We start from the raw sequence: 17,646 nt of genomic DNA, 5'->3' as shown, positions 1-17,646 counted from the left end.
TAAATCCCGACGTCTGAACCGATCGGTCTGGAGCTTTTTAACGTCTGGACCGATCGGTCTGGAACAATTTCCGGACCTCACACGTTACCTCTGGACCGACCGGTCTACGTCTAGACCGATCGGTCTGGGTTAGCTGAGGCCGATCAGTCCAGACCTTCTAGACCGGTCGATCTGGGCTCCGCTCCACCGGAATTTTCTCGTCTCTTTTCGCGCATTCGTCATTTCCTGTGTGTGTGACCCTGTAGGCTCATCCGATATAGCAGTATAATACGAAATCTCTTATTTCGGTTACACAAGTCATAGGCGGTCTCTAGCAAGACACTATGACTACCTATCTCGAATAGAGTTTGTTCGTGATCCTACGAACGCCAGTGATGATTCCGTTTGATATCATCGATATCTCTCTCTTTTACGAGAGGTACAAATCCCGTCTTGACTATCTACAATCCAACACATGATTCGTTTCGTACCTGATACATGCCTTTATAGTCCTCCTGTTACGCAGGACGTTTGACGTAATCAAAGTACGCAACTCCTCATGTTGGATTCCGTAGATATCTCAGGTCTTAGGATCCAATCATGGAACTGTCATATGAGATTCAAGTCATGACGCTAGTCCATGTGACAATCTCATGCGGGTCAATCCAGCATTCCGTTCTCCAACGAATACCTATGATTGTGATCGTATCCAAATACCTATGATCATCTATATGATCATCAATCACACATCATACTAGTCTTATTATGTCATCATTCCCATAATGACACAAGACTAGGGAGTTAAGTATCATTCATAATGATACATGGATTTCATAACACATCTAGTATGCAAGAACATGTAATGAATCAAGTACTCTCATAAACCATAGAAAGTATCAATACATCAAATGTATCTAAATAAAGCTCATAAACAGTACATCATAGAGCACTAAACCAACAGCATGCGGAGCTATACTTCTCGTCATTGCTAGGTGCACAACCCAACCACTTGGAAACGCCAACAGTAGGCACTCTACGAGAAACACTAGGTATGAATATCGACCCTGCCTTAGCTGCTAACCTCCTTGATATATTCCGACGTAGGAAATCATCAAAGCAACACTCCTAGCACTGCCTAACAACAAAGCCCCCGGCCCGGATGGTTACACAAAAGAATTTTTTGTTGCATCATGGGAAGTAGTAGGCGACGATTTAGTGGCAGCAATCCAACAATTCTTCAGAAGTGGGAGATTATTAGGCCAGCTTAATGCCACCGCAATATCCCTCATCCCAAAGAGACAAGGGGCAGTGTCTTTGACAGATTTTAGGCCAATTAGTTGTTGAAACCTTATTTACAAGCTCATCTCCACAATCCTGGCAAAGCAGATTAAGCCTCTCATCTAGCAAGTGGTCTCCTCGAACCAAGCTGCATTCATCAAGGGCAGTTTAATGATTGACAACATAATGTTAGCAACTGAATTAATACGGAACTACAAGCGGAGCACAGGCCCAAAGGGAGCAGCGATAAAAATAGACATCAGAAAAGCATTTGATACAATCAATCGCGCTTTCATCTTGAGAATTCTTGAAGCAATAGGGGTGCCGACAACATTCATTAGGTTGATTGAGGCATGTATCACAACGCCGCGCTTCTCAGTCTCGATAAATGGCGAGCTGGCTGGGTTTTTCAAAAGCGAACGAGGGCTCAGACAAGGCGATCCGCTATCACCGTACTTATTCATACTAGCCATAGAGGTCCTCTCAAAACTGTTGGACAAAGCTTCATACACGGGGGTGCTTAAAACGCATCACAGGTGCGGCCAACCGAGAGTCACCCACCTTGCTTTCGCAGACGATGTGATCATCTTCTCTAGCGCTGACCCCGGATCTTTCACTGAAATTAAGCGCATTCTGCGAGAATTTGGGAAAATGTCAGGGCTGTAAGTAAACGAAGAGAAATCAGAGGTTTTCTTCAATGGAATGTTTGAGGCGGAGGCGATACCATTGCTCTCGATACTTGGCTACAAGTCAGTCACACTACCAGTCCGATATCTAGGGGTACCACTCAGTCCATGCAAGCCATCAAAGCAAGATTTCCTACAGCTAGTGGAAAAGATCCGGAAAAAACTGCAATCGTGGACAAACACCTTAATTCCTCTCACGGGCAGGGAAGGTACTACTCATCAAATCTGTCATTTATGGGCAGGTGGCATCTTGGAGCTCAGCGTTTTTCATACCAAAATCAACAATCAAAGTTATCAACAGTCTCTGTGCAACATTTCTCTGGACGGGATCCTCACAGCCTCGAAGAACACAATCTCGGGTTGCATGGAAAACAGTCTGGAAACCTAAAAGGGAATGAGGGTTAGGATTGAGAAGTTTAGAAGACCTCAACAAAGTTAACAGGTTGAAACTTACATGGAGAATTTTCAGTAGCAAAAGTTCAATATGGAGAAAATGGCTAAAGGAAAACATATGGAAGAGAAACAATTATTGGACACTAGCAGCCTCATCGAGATTATCGTGGAATCTCCGGAAACTGATAACAATCCGCCAGGATGTAAAGAATTTTATTCGCATGAAGATTGGAGATGGTAAGAACACCCTATTCTGGCATGATCCTTGGTTAACAGTCTTGCCCATCATAGGCATCACGGGTAGTGAGGGTCCAAGATTCATGCGCATCGACCAGAATTCAACAGGAGCAGAAGCATGTCTAGAAGGGCAATGGGCTGTTCCAGGAGCTCGATCAAATGCACTTGAGATGGTCTTGATTAGACTGACAGAAGCCCCTATTCCGTCATCAACACAAGGCAACGGCCAGGTAACATGGAAACAAAAATCTGGTGAATTCAAAACCAGATTCTTAACGTCGGAAACATGGGAGCTAATTAGAGAACATTCAACTGATGTCACCTAGTACCATTTTGTCTGGTTTAAACATGTTGTACCAAGATTTTCTTTTCTATTATGGGAGATAATGCATTGCAGATTACCCACGAAGGATCGGCTTTTACGATGGGGCATTCAAGTCGACCAATCATGCAACCTGTGCTTCATGGAACCAGAAACGCACAACCATTTTTTTTTCTCTTGTTGTTTCAGCTCACAGGTTTGGCAGCCCATGGCAAGTTTTTGCTTAAGCTCCCCACCAGCAAACATAGAACAACTAAATACTTGGCTCGCTAGCTCACCTACCGGCGAAGGGAACAACAAAATCATTCTGGCGAAACTAGTGCTGCAAACTGCAGCCTATCACATTTGGAAAGAGCGCAATGGCCGGATCTTCACCGGAAAAAAACAAAGCCCCATGCAAATACGACACGACATTGACCAAAGTCTCAGGAATACTCTTCTACCGTTGTCTAGAAGTGGAACATCCAACAGATCTATTCTTTCTGACTGGTTCTTACTCTCGGAAGATCTCCGATCACGTTCAACCGATATCATTAGGAGGAATCACTAGTAAGCTATTATAGTGACTTTTGTCTTTTTTTTGGGAGCATAGGGTGGATCCTTTTTGTAAACTTGCTTTGATAAATATATTTACCGTTTATCAAATGCACACCTACAGCTGCCACCTCTTCTCTTTTGGCTGACTGGTTCTATCTCACTCGTTTCTTGAGACCACCATAGCTGCTGCATTTTATTTTCTGTTATAAATTTCTATCCTATTTTGACCATTGCTTATGGGTTCCTTTTGTATACAGTCTTGGACTGGACGTACATTTTTGCTAGATTAATACACATCACTTTCATAAAAAAAAAAACTAATCTAGATCACCTAAATTAATATAACATTATAAAATATATTATTATTATTATTATTATTATTATTATTTGATATGTTGTTATATTTTAATTATTCTTTTTTATTTTTTTATATTTTAATATATTTTTTAAAATGTGATCGATGTACCGTGTCATTACCATATCATATAGTATTTAACTTGTTGTCATGTTAAAATTGCAAAAAAATTATTCTTATATGAAAATTTGGTTACAGTTCATACTATTTTTTGTGAATGCAGAAATTTATTGATTAGTTTGGAATTTTCGATATAGTTGAATATTTTATATGATAATCTACTTTAGTTTTAATCTAATCTTTGATAGATTAGTGATTAAATCAAGATATATATGTATACATATGGAGGAATTAGATATTATATTACATTACAAGACGATTCTTGTTTTTTTTTTTTTGTTAAAACTGAGCTGTTGCAACACAAAAATACAGTTGATATTTTCCATGAATAAAATCCCAACTCTAATTACAGGGACCGAAATATATGTTTTCGATATATTTTATGATGATAATATTAATATCTAATTTATTATTTCATTAATCAACGTTAAAAGACTTCTCCAAGCCCTGACAAAACTGTGCGTCCACGTGGCAAAACTGCCCGTTGATATCTGCGTGTTTGTTGTGTATTGCAAAAGGTTATGTCAATGGCAGGATCTGTAATTCTTAAAAAGAACAAGACCGATTAATGAATAGGGAATAACGGCGCACGTCAGCGTCGCGTCTAGTAACGAATAATACCCTCGTGACAGAACTCCGTTACAAATTACAGGAGCTAAAGTCTAACGCCAAAATTTATAATAAGAAAAAAAAATAATAAATAAGTAATTAGAATGGAATTGATTTAATTAAAGCGGATTAATCTGTCCATTACATACATTCACATTCTAATGATTCCATAACATGCCACGTGTAAAAAAAGTTAAAAAAAATTGGAAACTGTGCTGTAAAAACTATAATCGAACTAAACGGATAAACTTTAAATGTTGTGTATATCGTTTGGTCCTCACAAATTTCGGATTTCCATTAGTTTATTTGGATAAAAAAAAATTGGTTATGGAAAAATCATCAATTTCAGTGTTTTTTTTTTTGGGATTTTAATTTGTCTTTAATATGGTGATAGTTATTATTTTAAATTTTTGGATTTAGTTTTCGCTTTCTGATTTTAATTTTTGGTTCTTCGTTTTTGTATTTTTTTTAATCTAAAAAAATTGAAAATTTTGGTTTTTAAATAAATTTTTTTATTAAAATAGTTTTTCGAATTTTAAAAAGATAAATCTATTATCAATTTTTGTTTTTTAGACTCTAAAAACCCAAAAACCTCCCCCATTCAACCCCTTTTCATCTTTCCATTTCCTCATTACTTTGTTGTTCAATAAATTTTTAATTCCATGGATTTGATTTAAAAAAATATATATAAAGGTAAATGGTCATACTTCAAATGTTTTGTGTGTGTTGTTTGCCCCCTCATAAATTTGATTCCTCGAATGTTATCTATATGATTATGCTATGATTACTATTTACTATTTAACCTTGATATGCAAGTTAATAAGATTATAAATAAAAATATGGTACTTTGAATGTGAAATCCTACTGTGAAAAGGATCTACAACTATTAGACTTCAAAATATAATTTTTTTTACATATTTATAGATTCATCAGTAGAAAAAATATTTAGTTTTCGTGATTATCGGTTAGTTAAATTTCACATATTATTTCTTTTTTTTTTTTTACAAAATTAGTTTGGATAAGAATTCCCATTCCAAAATTGGATAAACTTGTTAAAAAAAATCGCATGCCTTGCCACGCAAGTTCCGTACACGCACACACGTATATACGTAGAGAATAAAATATAAATTCCTTAAACGGAATGTCTAAAATATGTTTTAACTCTATCGTTAATTAAATAGGTACCCGATAATCTACCTACCCATACTAAATAAGTAAACATGCCATGAACTCCGTTCGGTTAGCGTTAGACCGAATTCGGTTTTACTAAAACCGAAGAGGTTTTGCACACAAATTGATCGAATCTCAAACCGGTTAAGAGCAAAACCGAGATCAGTAATTAGTATTAATCGCGCTAATTTAGCTAAAAATTTGGAGATTATTTAAGAGTAGTGTGGTGGCCAAGAAAATCTTAACAAAACGATGAGGATTTTGAGATTCTGAAGATCTCAAATTCCTTAAAGATTAGAATTCAGACTCCTACACTGAAAACGTCTCTCTCTCTCTCTCTCTCTCTCTCTCTCGCTCTCGTGTGTGTGTATATATACCCCTACACGGGTCTCTCTCTTTTCTGTCTCTCTTCAATTAGGTTTTTCGTCTTCTTCGTCTTCACAGAGTTCTTCGCTTTCTTCGGATCTCTCTCGCGATTTCAACAATGGTCAGTGCAGCACAGATCCGTAATGGCGTCGGTATTGTTGGTGCGTACACCTAATTCCCTCGTATATTCATCTCTACATTTTACGACTATATATGTACATATCGCAATCATCTCATCGTATGTGGATGATTGTATCTATGTATAGTATGCCTATGATCATATCGTTGTGTGTGTCTGTATATACACGAATATATATATATATATACATATATATATATGAACTGTTTGTATGTTTTCTTAATCAAGTAATTATATGAAAGAGTTGTGAAATCCAGATACATCGAACTAGAATCGAAACATATGTGTGTGTATATGAACGTGTACTTGTGTATGTATAGCTATGATTCTGTGTTTCGAATTCATCTTCGTGTTTTAGACTCGCCTTTGGCTGTAATTTGTTGATTGGTTTGATCGAGAAGGAAAATTTGGTTTCGAATTCATAATTCTTAGTTCTTTTGAATAATATTTATAAATATTTTATGCGTTTGGGATTTATATTCATACACTTGTCGTTGGTGGTCTCTTCTTTTATATGCAGGGAATGTTATTTCCTTCTTCCTCTTCGCTTCGCCAGTGTAATGCATCTCTCTCTCTCTCTCTCTCTATATATATATATATATATATATACGAATATTAAATACATACGACTTATAAGAGTATTGTATGTAAATCTATATATATATAATCTGAGAATTCTGAATTACATCCAGAATTATAAAATTCGTCTGAGATTAATAATACTATTATATTAACTGTTCTTGATCAATTCTTTAGTCAGATGACTTGGATTGGGATATAATAAAACCTTCTGCAATATCTGTGCATGTTCAATCCAAGAAAATATATTTCTAAATCTAGGATTTGATTTCCTTTACATATAAAATAAAATAAATATGCGTGTGTGTGTGTGTGTATATAAATGTATAGGCCGACGTTCTGGAGGATAGTGAAGAATAAATCAGTGGAGGAGTTTCAGGTGTACCCGTACATAGCGACGGTGATGAACTGCATGCTTTGGGTGTTCTACGGTCTCCCAGTTGTCCATACGGACAGCATTCTCGTCACCACCATCAATGGCGTCGGCCTCGTCGTCGAAGCCATCTACCTGTCCATCTTCTTCATCTACTCCAAGCAGCAGAAAAACACGAGGGTACTCCTCCTAATTCATCGGTTTTCACATTATAATATTTTAATTTGTTTATTTATTCGCTTAATTAATATGAGTTATGTTGTTGTAATTATAGATATATCCTAATTTGATATCCTAATTATGATTTGGCAGAGAAACATCATACTGCTATTGCTGCTTGAGATAGCGGCAGTGGTGGCGGTGGTTCTCATCACGTTATTCGCCCTTCACACCACCTTCGCCAAACAAACCTTTGTCGGCGTACTCTGCGATGCCTTCAACATCGCCATGTATGGATCACCCTGCCTAGTTATTGTAAGTCCCCCCCCCCTCTTTACCATACATATATAAATGCTCATAGTACATATACATATACATATGTATTATATATGACACATGGGCTTTGGTTGAATAATAAAATCAACAGGGAAAGGTGATCAAGACGAGGAGTGTGGAGTACATGCCATTCTGGCTATCTTTTGTCAGTTTTATCAATGCTGCCATCTGGACTTCCTACTCTTTGATCCACAAGCTCGACCTCTACGTCCTCGTAAGCATTTGTGCCTCTCTCTCTCTCTCTCTCTCTCTCTCTCTCTCTCTCTCTCTCTCTCTCTCTCTCTGTGACTTGAATTTTGGTAAAATATTTTGTATGTGGCAGATAAGCAATGGTATGGGAACGTTGTTGTGCGCTTCTCAGCTCATTGTTTACTTCGTATACCGCGGAAGCACTCCAAAGGTTAAGGATGCCGAGAAGCCTGCGGTGGTCGAGTTCTCTCCCTCGGCGGTTGCGGCCGCTGAAGATAGGGTCTAAGCAACATATGCTTACACTGACATACATACATATATATGCGTTTCTCTTTTATTTTTCTTTTTTAGCGGTAGAAGTTTGGCTTCTGTTTTTTTTTGGGGGTGGGGGCCTTTGAAGGATTGGAAATTTTGTTTTTATCGGTTTTGTTGAGAATTCAAATTTTGGCTTCTTTGTGGAATATTATTACTTTTCAGAATAGTCTATTGGTCATTTACATATTACATTGGTTACTATTTCTTTTCCAAGTTAATTTTCAAAATTGAGTCAAAATCCTTATAGCAATGCAATATTCGTTCTCCTGAGGATTTGAATAATGCTCAACTTCACAATGAACAACGTTAGAAAACGCAAACGGGAAAATACTTGAAACGCAAGCATATTAACATTTTTAGGGTTTTGATTTATCTGGCTAAGGTATAAACAAACCCTGACTTTTTGGGGGGCCACAAAGGCTCAACAAAATTTAATTAAATAATTCTTTATTTATTACGAATCTTTCCATATCTAAATATGCGGAATCCACCTAGCAGACACAAAACGAGATTCGAATGATACACACTCAGAACACAAAACTAAACTTCATTAATTCCGGAATTAAAGAGCATAATCACAAGTGAGGATTTAAAAAAAAAAAAAAAGACGGCGTGACAAGTAATCAACACCTCTATCATCCATCCACACCCTAAACAGTAAACGCGGTTTTTCACATATATGAAATTGATGAAGGTGAATACGTCACCGTATTGTTCCGTTTTTTTGTTATTTACGTGTTGTATACTGTGTCGCGGACTTGCAGTATATATACAGCCTTTTACTGTTGGGGAAAAAAAGGGGAAGGTGGATATTAATGTTGTACCAAAATGGCGGAGACCGTATAACGACGAGCGTGAGCGAGTCTACATCACGCGCCGTTTCTTTTTCTTCTCCGGAGTGGCGTGTACTTGGGCCTTGATGCCGTACGTTCTCAGTTGAAAGTTCTCGAAAGCTTCGGACACTGCTTCGACCTGACAACATACAAGACATGGAATAGATGTGTTATTGTCGTGTGATAAGATTTGGCAGCGGAATGAATAATATACTGGTGGATGGATGATGGGTTTGTGACTGGCCAGTTCGGGTTTCTTGGCATAAACTCTAACTATCATGTCCTGATATGTTGTCGGTAGCAAGTGGCTGATTCTCTCGTCGGGTATAGCGAATTTCTCGTCGCTCTCGAAATCCTGAGTCAGAGAAATACAAACATCAATCTCCTTATAGTCAGGACAGTTCTTTTTTTATCCTGGGTTATAAATTATAATATGATGAGATGATCATAAAATAAGCCTATAAAACCATCAAAACATTTACGAAAATGTACCTTGTAAAAGTTTATGCTGGAAGCGATCCAGAGTCATAAAGAAATTCCGAGCAGAGAGGTTAGAAGTTTCGAGAACTGGTGGGAATTAAGACGAAAAAAAAAAGCATAGAGTTTTGAACAAGATACCACTCAAGAGGATTTTGCCTTCCACGAGCCAAATCAATCTTCACATTGCTGACAGCAATATCCTCTTCTTTCAATGTCACGCCACCATGTTTCTGTTAGACAAAGCATGTACAAGGAGTCAATATGAAGTTTTCCCCTTAATGACCGATACTGTGAAGAAAAATGAAGAACCTGGGAACATATGATATCCTTTGCAGTGACATTTTTGAAATGCTCCGCTTTATCCTTAGGAACAGCGTATTCATTACAGAACTGCACAACAAAAGTAGATAAGAAAACCCAACTTTCCCATGATCTAAATTTCTACATATCTTGCGAGATGTTATTTAACTGATAAAGAGAAAGATGGAAACACAATATCGGAAAAGTTGTATTACCTGATACAACTGCCTTCTGCGAATGCGGAGAATCAGTTCTCTGGATTCTGCAAGTTCCGGATTTGGTGCAGTTTCAATGGTTTTAATAATCGTGTCGTCCAACTGCACTCGAGGAGAAAAAAAAGACTGTCAAATAGAATAGGAATTCTTGGCACAGGGGAATTGATCTGCATCACAAGCAAGAACTGAACCTTCCAGTACTGAGATGGATCTTCAATATAAGAAGAAATTCCCAGGAAACTGTTGGCCTTCACTAAAGCGTCTACTAGCATATGCTCTATAGCCTGGAAAAGATGATGGTGTGAGTTTAGAGACCTCAACACATTAAAGTACGCTTGCAGGTAAAGAAGAGACCGAATATAAAGGTAGGGGTGTAAAACGAGCCGGCTCACTCGTCATGATCTCAAAAGTTTTGGGCTCAGATCAATCCGACTCGTTTTAAACAAGCCAAAAATTGTTTGGCCCTAACTGGATTCACATGCTTGCGAGCCAAATGGAACCGACTCGCAAACCAAATAAAAAATAATAAAATACTAAAACATAACCAAAAATAATAAAATACTACATAGAATTATAGAATATAATCTTTCAAAAAGATTGAGGCTCGCGAGCTAGATTGTAACTTGTCAAGCTGGCCCGGTCTATCCCATGGCTTATGACGAGCTGACTCATGAACTCATCTCTTAAACGAGTCAGAAACTCTGGCTCGGCGCTCGCCTAAAAACGAGGTAGTCGCTCTTGCCTTATTTTACACCCCTAGGTAGGAAACGTGTGAGAGGAAAAGCAAAATGCTCAAGATGAAAATGGATACCTTTACTTTTGGATGTGTGTAGACTGTCCGATGAAGATCAGCACGAGATGCAAATAACTTGTGGACAGTGAGATCTGCAAAATTCACCAGCGTTTTAGAAGGGAACAAAAAGCAGTGTAATAATGAACCTCAGGCTGAAACACCAAACAGTAGATGGAAGAAACTCACAATCCTTAGCACGATAACAGATTTCGTCTCCCAAAACTCGCATTGTCTCTGTCAGTCTAGCAAACTCTAAAAAATTAAAAATGGTCTCTCATCAATAAAAGGATAGACAGAATAATAGCCGGAATGAAGACCTTTGGAATTGGAAATTGCATCCTAGACCACAAGCTCGTGAGTCACGGACAATGTAGTCAAACCTGTAAAACATTGTAGACAGTGAAAGTCAACTTCAACAACAAAGGAACAGATCAAAACATCAAGATCCAGTACGTAGAAATAGAAACTGATCACATATAAAACAACTACTGATAGATATTGTACTTGTCCACATCAATCCCATTGCGACCATTTGCGACGATGTCATACAAGAAGCGCTTTTCTGCATTGGCCTACAAATTTTAAAAAATGAGAGCAACGAGAGATAAAGTATAAGCAGTTACACTACTAGCTCAAAATAAACGAAAAGAGTTCTGAGAAAAACCTACTTTCAACTGTGAAAATTCAGTGCTAGCTAGCACCATTTCCTGTCGAGTAGAGAAAATAAAATATCAGTAACAGGAAAGCATGGAACACTTTATTTAATTGAATTTCTTGAAGACACACAGCTTCCAATTTCCATACATGAGAGCACCATCTTAAGAGAATCAGAAGAGGCTTAAGATTAAGAAAAAGGCATCACCTTCACTCCTTTCATCATTTCAGCATCAACATCAATGTGGTGTGAATCAACAATATAGTCAATCATTTTCACAGACATTAACTCATGAGACCTGGAGAAAGATACAACAACTACCGCTTAAAAAGAGGTGGTGAAAAAGAAAACCCACCAAGTCAATGCAGCAAAATAAGTGACGTAGTGTCTTTATCATACAGCGTACCATTCACAGCCACTTATAACCTTTGGAAGGAACTCACGCTCAAACATATGACTAAAAGGACCGTGCCCAATATCATGAAGAAGTCCTACATGTACAAAGTGGAGGTTAGAAAAAGGATGATATAGAAATAGTCATTGAGCTGACAACCATTACCTGCAAGTCTCACAGTCTGAACATCGGTGCGGTCAATACCAAGCTCCGCTCCCTAAAAGAGAGCAGCACGCACATAAGAACCTTACCATACCGATGAATTGTGACTTTGATACTGAAACATGCATAGGCAGTTCCATACCTGATATGTTTTAAGCTTCTGAACAGTTTCACCTGCAAGCCAGTATACCCCTAGAGAATGCTCAAATCTGGAATGTACCGCTCCTGGATATACCATGTCTGTCACGCCTGAACCAAGTACAAATTCCCTTAAGATATTAAGATGCATGGTCAAAAGCTCGTCGCTGTTAAGTGACCCAACAAGATAAGATGTTTAATAATGGAAACAACGAATTTGATCAGTAAAACCAAAGTTGCCATTTGGCCCAAACAATTGAAAGGTTTATTGTTGACCCATTAACATCATAAGCTTAGTTTCATTCAGAAAAGATTACTGATTCAGTAGTTATGTTATACACTGTTTTCTGCAATACGAGCGGTTCTCCATAGGAATAAAGACAAGACTGACATGTTCATTCTAACTATAAGAGAATCCGTATTTGGAGCAAGACATGTGCAAACTCACCAAGTTGCTTCAGCTCACGAAGCCTGTCACAAGGAAATGTATTAAAGAATAAATTTAACAAACCGCAGATCTCACGAGTCAAGGACAGAACAAAATAGTAAGGCAGAGCACAATCCAACATACCTCTGAAACTGTTCAGTGTCAATGAATTTTAAACAAAGCTGAATTCCACAGAAAAAAATAGTTAGTACATGTGAAAAACAAAACCACCCTGAAACTAGAACATAGTCGTGCTTGAAATTTCAACGACAGTGCTGATTGCTTTTCCTAGGATCTAATACCTGTTCCCAAGCAATTTGCCCCCCATGTAAAATATCAGCAAGCAGTAATAACACACAGGAAAAATCAAATCACAGAAACCAAAAGCAATTTTAATAAAGGCTCTGGTAGTCTTGTGCAATCGCACGTTCAATCATCTAAGTTCTTCCTCGTTCACTTTCTACAACTTAAACTAAGTCATCGCATTCAAATTGACAAGTAAGACTACTGAAATCTTCCTCTGAACGTTCGCTTTGCGCGAAAAAAAAAACATGGAACAACATAAAAGCAATCTCCACCAAACAACAAAAGTGTCCACTTACAACACGAAGTTACAGCAGTTACTGAACGATGTATACAATCGCATACCTGGCTTATATGTATCAAGCGACGAAATGGAAGAGAAAACGACGACACTGATCAAGTTCCGACTCGAACATACGCACTGAAACTCCAAAATCCCCACGAAAACAGTCCTAAAACTTTCACGGATAGAATTTCGACATCCAGAACGCGTAAAGCAACCACAGAGAAAAGCAAACAAGCGAAAGAAGAAACATTACAGGATCGAGATAGATGTTTCCGTGAACGTTGTCGTACACATGCTTCGAGAATCGGAGCGCCTGCGGCGGAGCTCCGGCGACGTCTGCCGGCAAAGCGAGGTCTTCGTAGCAATGCGCTCCCATTGGATTTACTCAGTTTCGTGAATGGAATGGAAGGGATTTGAGGAAATTCGAATTTAAAGCAAAGGAGAAAACTGAAAGGGAAACTGAAGGGGTTTTTATTTGAGGTAATTATTTAATTTAATGATAATTCAATTTTAATTAATTATGCGTGTGGTGGTGGAGAAGTGGGCCATGTGATTTGAGTGACCGAATTCTTCGAATATGCGAGACGTGCCATTGTCGTATCTATTGATACGAGTAACTGAAGTATTTATTATTTATTATGCGTTCTATTATTAGTTTAACTATATTCCAAAAGCGACTTTTCAAGTAATTATAGAGTTGAGGCTTTTCCTATCTAGTTTCATAAAAATATCGGCAATAATTTTTTTATACACATAACTAAATATTAATTGATAAGATATAACTATATATATATATAACAAGAAAATGATAGAATAATGTGATGAGATTCATATATGCGCCATTAATACAAACCATATGCAAGATGATAGATATAAATAATTACATCTTGTCTTTCCTTAAATCAAGGAGAACAAACATTTTGTTTTGTTAAAGGTTAATCCATGATCCTCGAATTCGGGTGGAAAGGCATTTTGTAACTTACTGTTTTGCCACCCACTATATATATATATATATATAGTCAGAGCTACAAACTTGGGTTATTTCAACATAATATTTTCAAAACATGTCATTTACTAAATTTAACTTTTTTTGGATTATCTTAATAAAATACCCAAATAATATTAACCCCAAGTAAATAAACCATATTCTTACAACGAGATAGTAATACCAATGGACACACACACATACATAAATATATGATAAACATATACATATATATATATATATCATTCTTATTCGCGGTTACTAATATATATATATGAACCGGAAAATGTAATAACTAAGCCTTTGTGTTATCTTCTTATTATCAAGCAATGGAGTCCAAGCACCAGCAGTAATAGTCGGACCGCGAAATGGCCATCATTTCCTCGGGCGACATCCTCGCGAGTTCTCCCTGCTTCCACGTCACGAAATTGTTACGGTTCTGAGCGTCCGAGGCCAATGGGTAAGTCTCGATCTCGTGTCTCTGCGACATCATTCTCGTGTAAAGCCTCATCTTCGCGACACAAATCTTCGTAAGGATCTTGTATGCCCACTTGAATCTCATACCTTAAAACATGTCGAATATAGTACTTTAGTATGAGAAATACAAGAGTTATGAACACTTCTTCAACATAATATAGAAAAAATCTCATACAACTATCCAAACTTTTTAAAATATGATAAATAAATATCTTAATTTTTAATTTGACGTAATAATACTCAAAATATTAAAATATATCAAATTAATACAACAATTCCTGAATTATTGTATCAAATTAATACCTAAACTCTTGGAATTGAGAGCGATTTCCAACCACAACCCAAATCGATTTAGGCATTTTTTTTTATCAAATGTATAAGGTCTTAGTTCTGAATCACTAAATTTTAGGTGTTGAGATATTAATTTCTCATATTTTAATATTTAAAGTATTATATTGTTAAATTAAAAATTGAGGTATTTATTTTATACATTTTAAAAAGTTGAGGTAATATGAGATTTTTTCTATATACTATATAATAGGAAAAATATTGTAATAAGGTCACACAAGACAGTATCTACTACATATGCCGAAGGAAATAAAATCATTAATTGAAATGCCAAGTTGGAAATAATAATGGATGCTACAATACAAACGCGTAGACATGTATATACGTGATTAAACATATACACATATATACATGCATATACGTACGTATATATAATATTTATGTACTAATTAAAGACATGTGTATCCTTATTAAAAAAATATATATATGTGTGTGCTCATATATTACCCGAGATAGGTTTGGGTTAAGTACTTGAGAGAGTTGCTTAGCTTGCTTGTTTTCATCAAAGGAGGGTGATTTGATGTATCCCTTCAAGTAACAAAATGGAAACATTATAAATATAAGATACACAAAATATTTGAATATTTAATTGCAAACAAAAGAATGTTTTAAGGATTTAGACAAATAGATTTGTAATAAAATGCATCCATTCGTCACACAATCGAAATCTTCAAGTCTTATACTTCGACAATAGTTTCACAATCCTTAGATTAATAAAGGACTAGTCGAGTAAGTATTTGATTCGTCGGACCACTTCTTTTATATGTAGCAAATTGTTCCAATTTCGAACTATTTCCTTAAGAGAAAAAGAATATTGTATCTAGAATTATATTTTCTTCCTTCTTCTTCTTTTTCAATTTGCTTCATGCAATCTCCTTATCTTTATATTACCTTATCATGGATGATGGATATTCAAGTTGAAGGCGGTCAAGGACATGATCAAGGCCATGTCCCACGAGAATCCTCACTTTTCCACCTCGTGGCCGAATCTTCCACATGGGCTCTCCATTGCACAAGAAAGCTTGTATCTTTCTCTGCACTTGCTTCAATGGCATTCCATCTCTCAGATTCTCCGACTGTATTCCTGTTGTCTCGTAACAGCAGTTCGTAACCGGGATCGAGTGTTTAACGAACGTGTGGAAGATTATGTTGTCGTGTTCGTCCGTTATGCAAATCCTCGCACAAATCTCGAGTGAACCACCACTTCCTCCTCCGACCATCTTGCATGAAAGTGCAACTACTTTAGGAGATGTGGACGAGGTATAGTCTATCATAGGATTGTCTGGTATGCCCAAAGTCGCCATATGAGTGGCTAATCCCTGAAAAAATTATATAAAAAAAAAACATGGTATTATGACATAGTTGATATGGCTATCTAATATATTTTGGCCGTATAGATTATTTATACCAAGCTGACATTCGAGAGCTGGCATCTCTCTTGATGGATCCGACGAGCATTCGAGCTTCCGAGGATCGTTAGGCAGAATCTGCATCCACGAACGTTGAACACGTTCTTGCATTCTTGTTTTGGCAGTGGGCCTATATAGTATATATATCATCCATATAAGCATGCATATGATCATAACTGTAATAACCCGTAAATTCGACTTTCAAACCAAATTTTAGGAAAACATATATGAGCCATAAAAATGTCCCTAAAATATTAAGTTAGACCCTAACCAAGTTGACCCGAAGGATTGGACCGAAACGAGCGAGAAAAACGGACGAAAACGGCCCAGAAGGTCCGGTCTGACAAGCAGACCGTCCGTTCCAGGCCAAGCGGAACGTCCGTTCCGCTTGTGCAGACCGTCCGTTCCGGCGGTCTTGGCCAGGTCACGCGCCGCCTCCCTTTCTGCTGAGTCACCGCCGCAATTTCGGCCTCCTTCCGGCGTGTGCCACCTCCTGCTTCTTCTGGGACGCGAGAACTGCCCTAGGTCCGTCCATTCCGTCGTTCTTCGCCTCTCACTTCGCCCTCTCACTCCCCCACAAACTCTCTCAAAAGTCTGAAACTTCAACCTTCGATTGGAGTCCCGATTTCGGTCGAAATCAACAAATAACCACAGCAATCAACCCTACAGAACATCCCCAACGAAACCCCGAGCTCGAATTTGAGCTAAGTGAGTGTTTCGGATTATGCCCAAAAATGATAATCAAATTGAAAATGGAGATTTGATTGCTTTGAGTGGAAATTGCATGAAATTGGTGTTAGATTTGGATTCCTGATATTCTAGGGATCATTTTTATGTATAACTTGTTGAGTTTGGTGCAAAAATTGGAAACCCGAAGTTCCTGGTGCGCCTAGACCGAACGTTCCAGGCATGGACCGTCCGTTCTAGGGTTCGCAGGGTTTCGGGGGAAGAAGACGAGTCCAGACCGTCCGCTCTGGACATGGACCGTCCGTTCTGTACCCAGAACGTCCGTTCCACCTTTCGCGGAACGTCCGTTCCATCTTCGGCCAGACCGAAGGGACCAAGCCACTAGACCGTCCGTTCCAGACGGGGCAGACCGTTCGTTCTGGACACCTGTCTCCCCGTTTTGGTTCGTTCTTTCGGACCGAACGAAATTCGATGCAACCGACCCCTATACGTGACCTACCTAGACACGTTTCCTACCCGAACCTCATGAAACTTGAATGAAACCGACTTATGGTAAGTAAAACCTTCGGAACGAGCTGAATTGGTAATCCGGAATGGTCGGACCCAATTTGA

At 37.8% G+C, this 17,646-nt stretch overlaps 2 protein-coding genes and 1 pseudogene across 4 annotated transcripts; 1 reads left to right on the top strand and 2 right to left on the bottom strand.

The window, feature by feature from the left end:
• Positions 1 to 5,957: 5,957 nt before the first annotated feature.
• On the top strand, positions 5,958 to 8,326 carry LOC104825289 (bidirectional sugar transporter SWEET8). The gene is made up of 6 exons (XM_010557589.2): positions 5,958 to 6,213; positions 6,712 to 6,748; positions 7,101 to 7,323; positions 7,456 to 7,617; positions 7,730 to 7,852; positions 7,961 to 8,326. The coding sequence occupies exons 1-6, from the start codon at positions 6,171 to 6,173 to the stop codon at positions 8,111 to 8,113; spliced, it is 741 nt and encodes a 246-aa protein (XP_010555891.1). The 5' UTR covers positions 5,958 to 6,170; the 3' UTR covers positions 8,114 to 8,326.
• A 449-nt stretch (positions 8,327 to 8,775) lies between these two features.
• Positions 8,776 to 13,554, bottom strand: LOC104825287 (deoxynucleoside triphosphate triphosphohydrolase SAMHD1 homolog). 3 transcript variants are annotated; one of them, XM_010557587.2, is made up of 19 exons: positions 13,382 to 13,554; positions 12,684 to 12,721; positions 12,561 to 12,583; positions 12,117 to 12,223; positions 11,978 to 12,029; positions 11,825 to 11,909; positions 11,626 to 11,716; positions 11,432 to 11,470; positions 11,268 to 11,335; positions 11,081 to 11,143; positions 10,950 to 11,005; positions 10,782 to 10,855; positions 10,162 to 10,254; positions 9,971 to 10,072; positions 9,765 to 9,845; positions 9,594 to 9,685; positions 9,468 to 9,483; positions 9,220 to 9,330; positions 8,776 to 9,114 (listed from the first exon to the last, which is right to left on the bottom strand). In XM_010557587.2, the coding sequence occupies exons 1-19, from the start codon at positions 13,502 to 13,504 to the stop codon at positions 9,007 to 9,009; spliced, it is 1,422 nt and encodes a 473-aa protein (XP_010555889.1). In that variant the 5' UTR covers positions 13,505 to 13,554; the 3' UTR covers positions 8,776 to 9,006. The 3 variants fall into 3 exon arrangements, with proteins under 3 accessions (XP_010555889.1, XP_010555890.1, XP_010555888.1); XM_010557588.1 differs by adding an exon at positions 13,188 to 13,263 and having other exon boundaries at positions 8,776 to 9,330; positions 13,382 to 13,468; XM_010557586.2 differs by having other exon boundaries at positions 8,776 to 9,330.
• An 881-nt stretch (positions 13,555 to 14,435) lies between these two features.
• Positions 14,436 to 16,477, bottom strand: LOC104825338 (annotated as a pseudogene).
• Between the last annotated feature and the right edge of the window lie 1,169 nt (positions 16,478 to 17,646).

Source organism: Tarenaya hassleriana, unplaced genomic scaffold (assembly GCF_000463585.1).
Source record: "Tarenaya hassleriana unplaced genomic scaffold, ASM46358v1 Cleome44, whole genome shotgun sequence".
NCBI classification, from domain to species: Eukaryota; Viridiplantae; Streptophyta; class Magnoliopsida; order Brassicales; family Cleomaceae; genus Tarenaya; species Tarenaya hassleriana.
Note: the sequence above shows the minus strand (reverse complement) of the source record. Positions and strands in the feature narration are given on the sequence as shown.

What these genes read in the sequence shown, in the direction of transcription:
- LOC104825289 (XM_010557589.2), top strand. Translation starts at nt 6,171, where the DNA reads ATGGTCAGTGCAGCACAGATCCGTAATGGCGTCGGTATTGTTG. An exon ending in TAATGGCGTCGGTATTGTTG is followed by an intron (nt 6,214 to 6,711) that starts GTGCGTACACCT and finishes TTTTATATGCAG; the next exon opens with GGAATGTTATTTCCTTCTTC. An exon ending in TTCCTCTTCGCTTCGCCAGT is followed by an intron (nt 6,749 to 7,100) that starts GTAATGCATCTC and finishes ATAAATGTATAG; the next exon opens with GCCGACGTTCTGGAGGATAG.
- LOC104825287 (XM_010557586.2), bottom strand. Translation starts at nt 13,504, where the DNA reads ATGGGAGCGCATTGCTACGAAGACCTCGCTTTGCCGGCAGACGTCGCC. An exon ending in TCGTGAGCTGAAGCAACTTG is followed by an intron (nt 12,224 to 12,560) that starts GTGAGTTTGCAC and finishes TACTTGGTTCAG; the next exon opens with GCGTGACAGACATGGTATAT. An exon ending in GCAGAAGGCAGTTGTATCAG is followed by an intron (nt 9,846 to 9,970) that starts GTAATACAACTT and finishes TTTGTTGTGCAG; the next exon opens with TTCTGTAATGAATACGCTGT.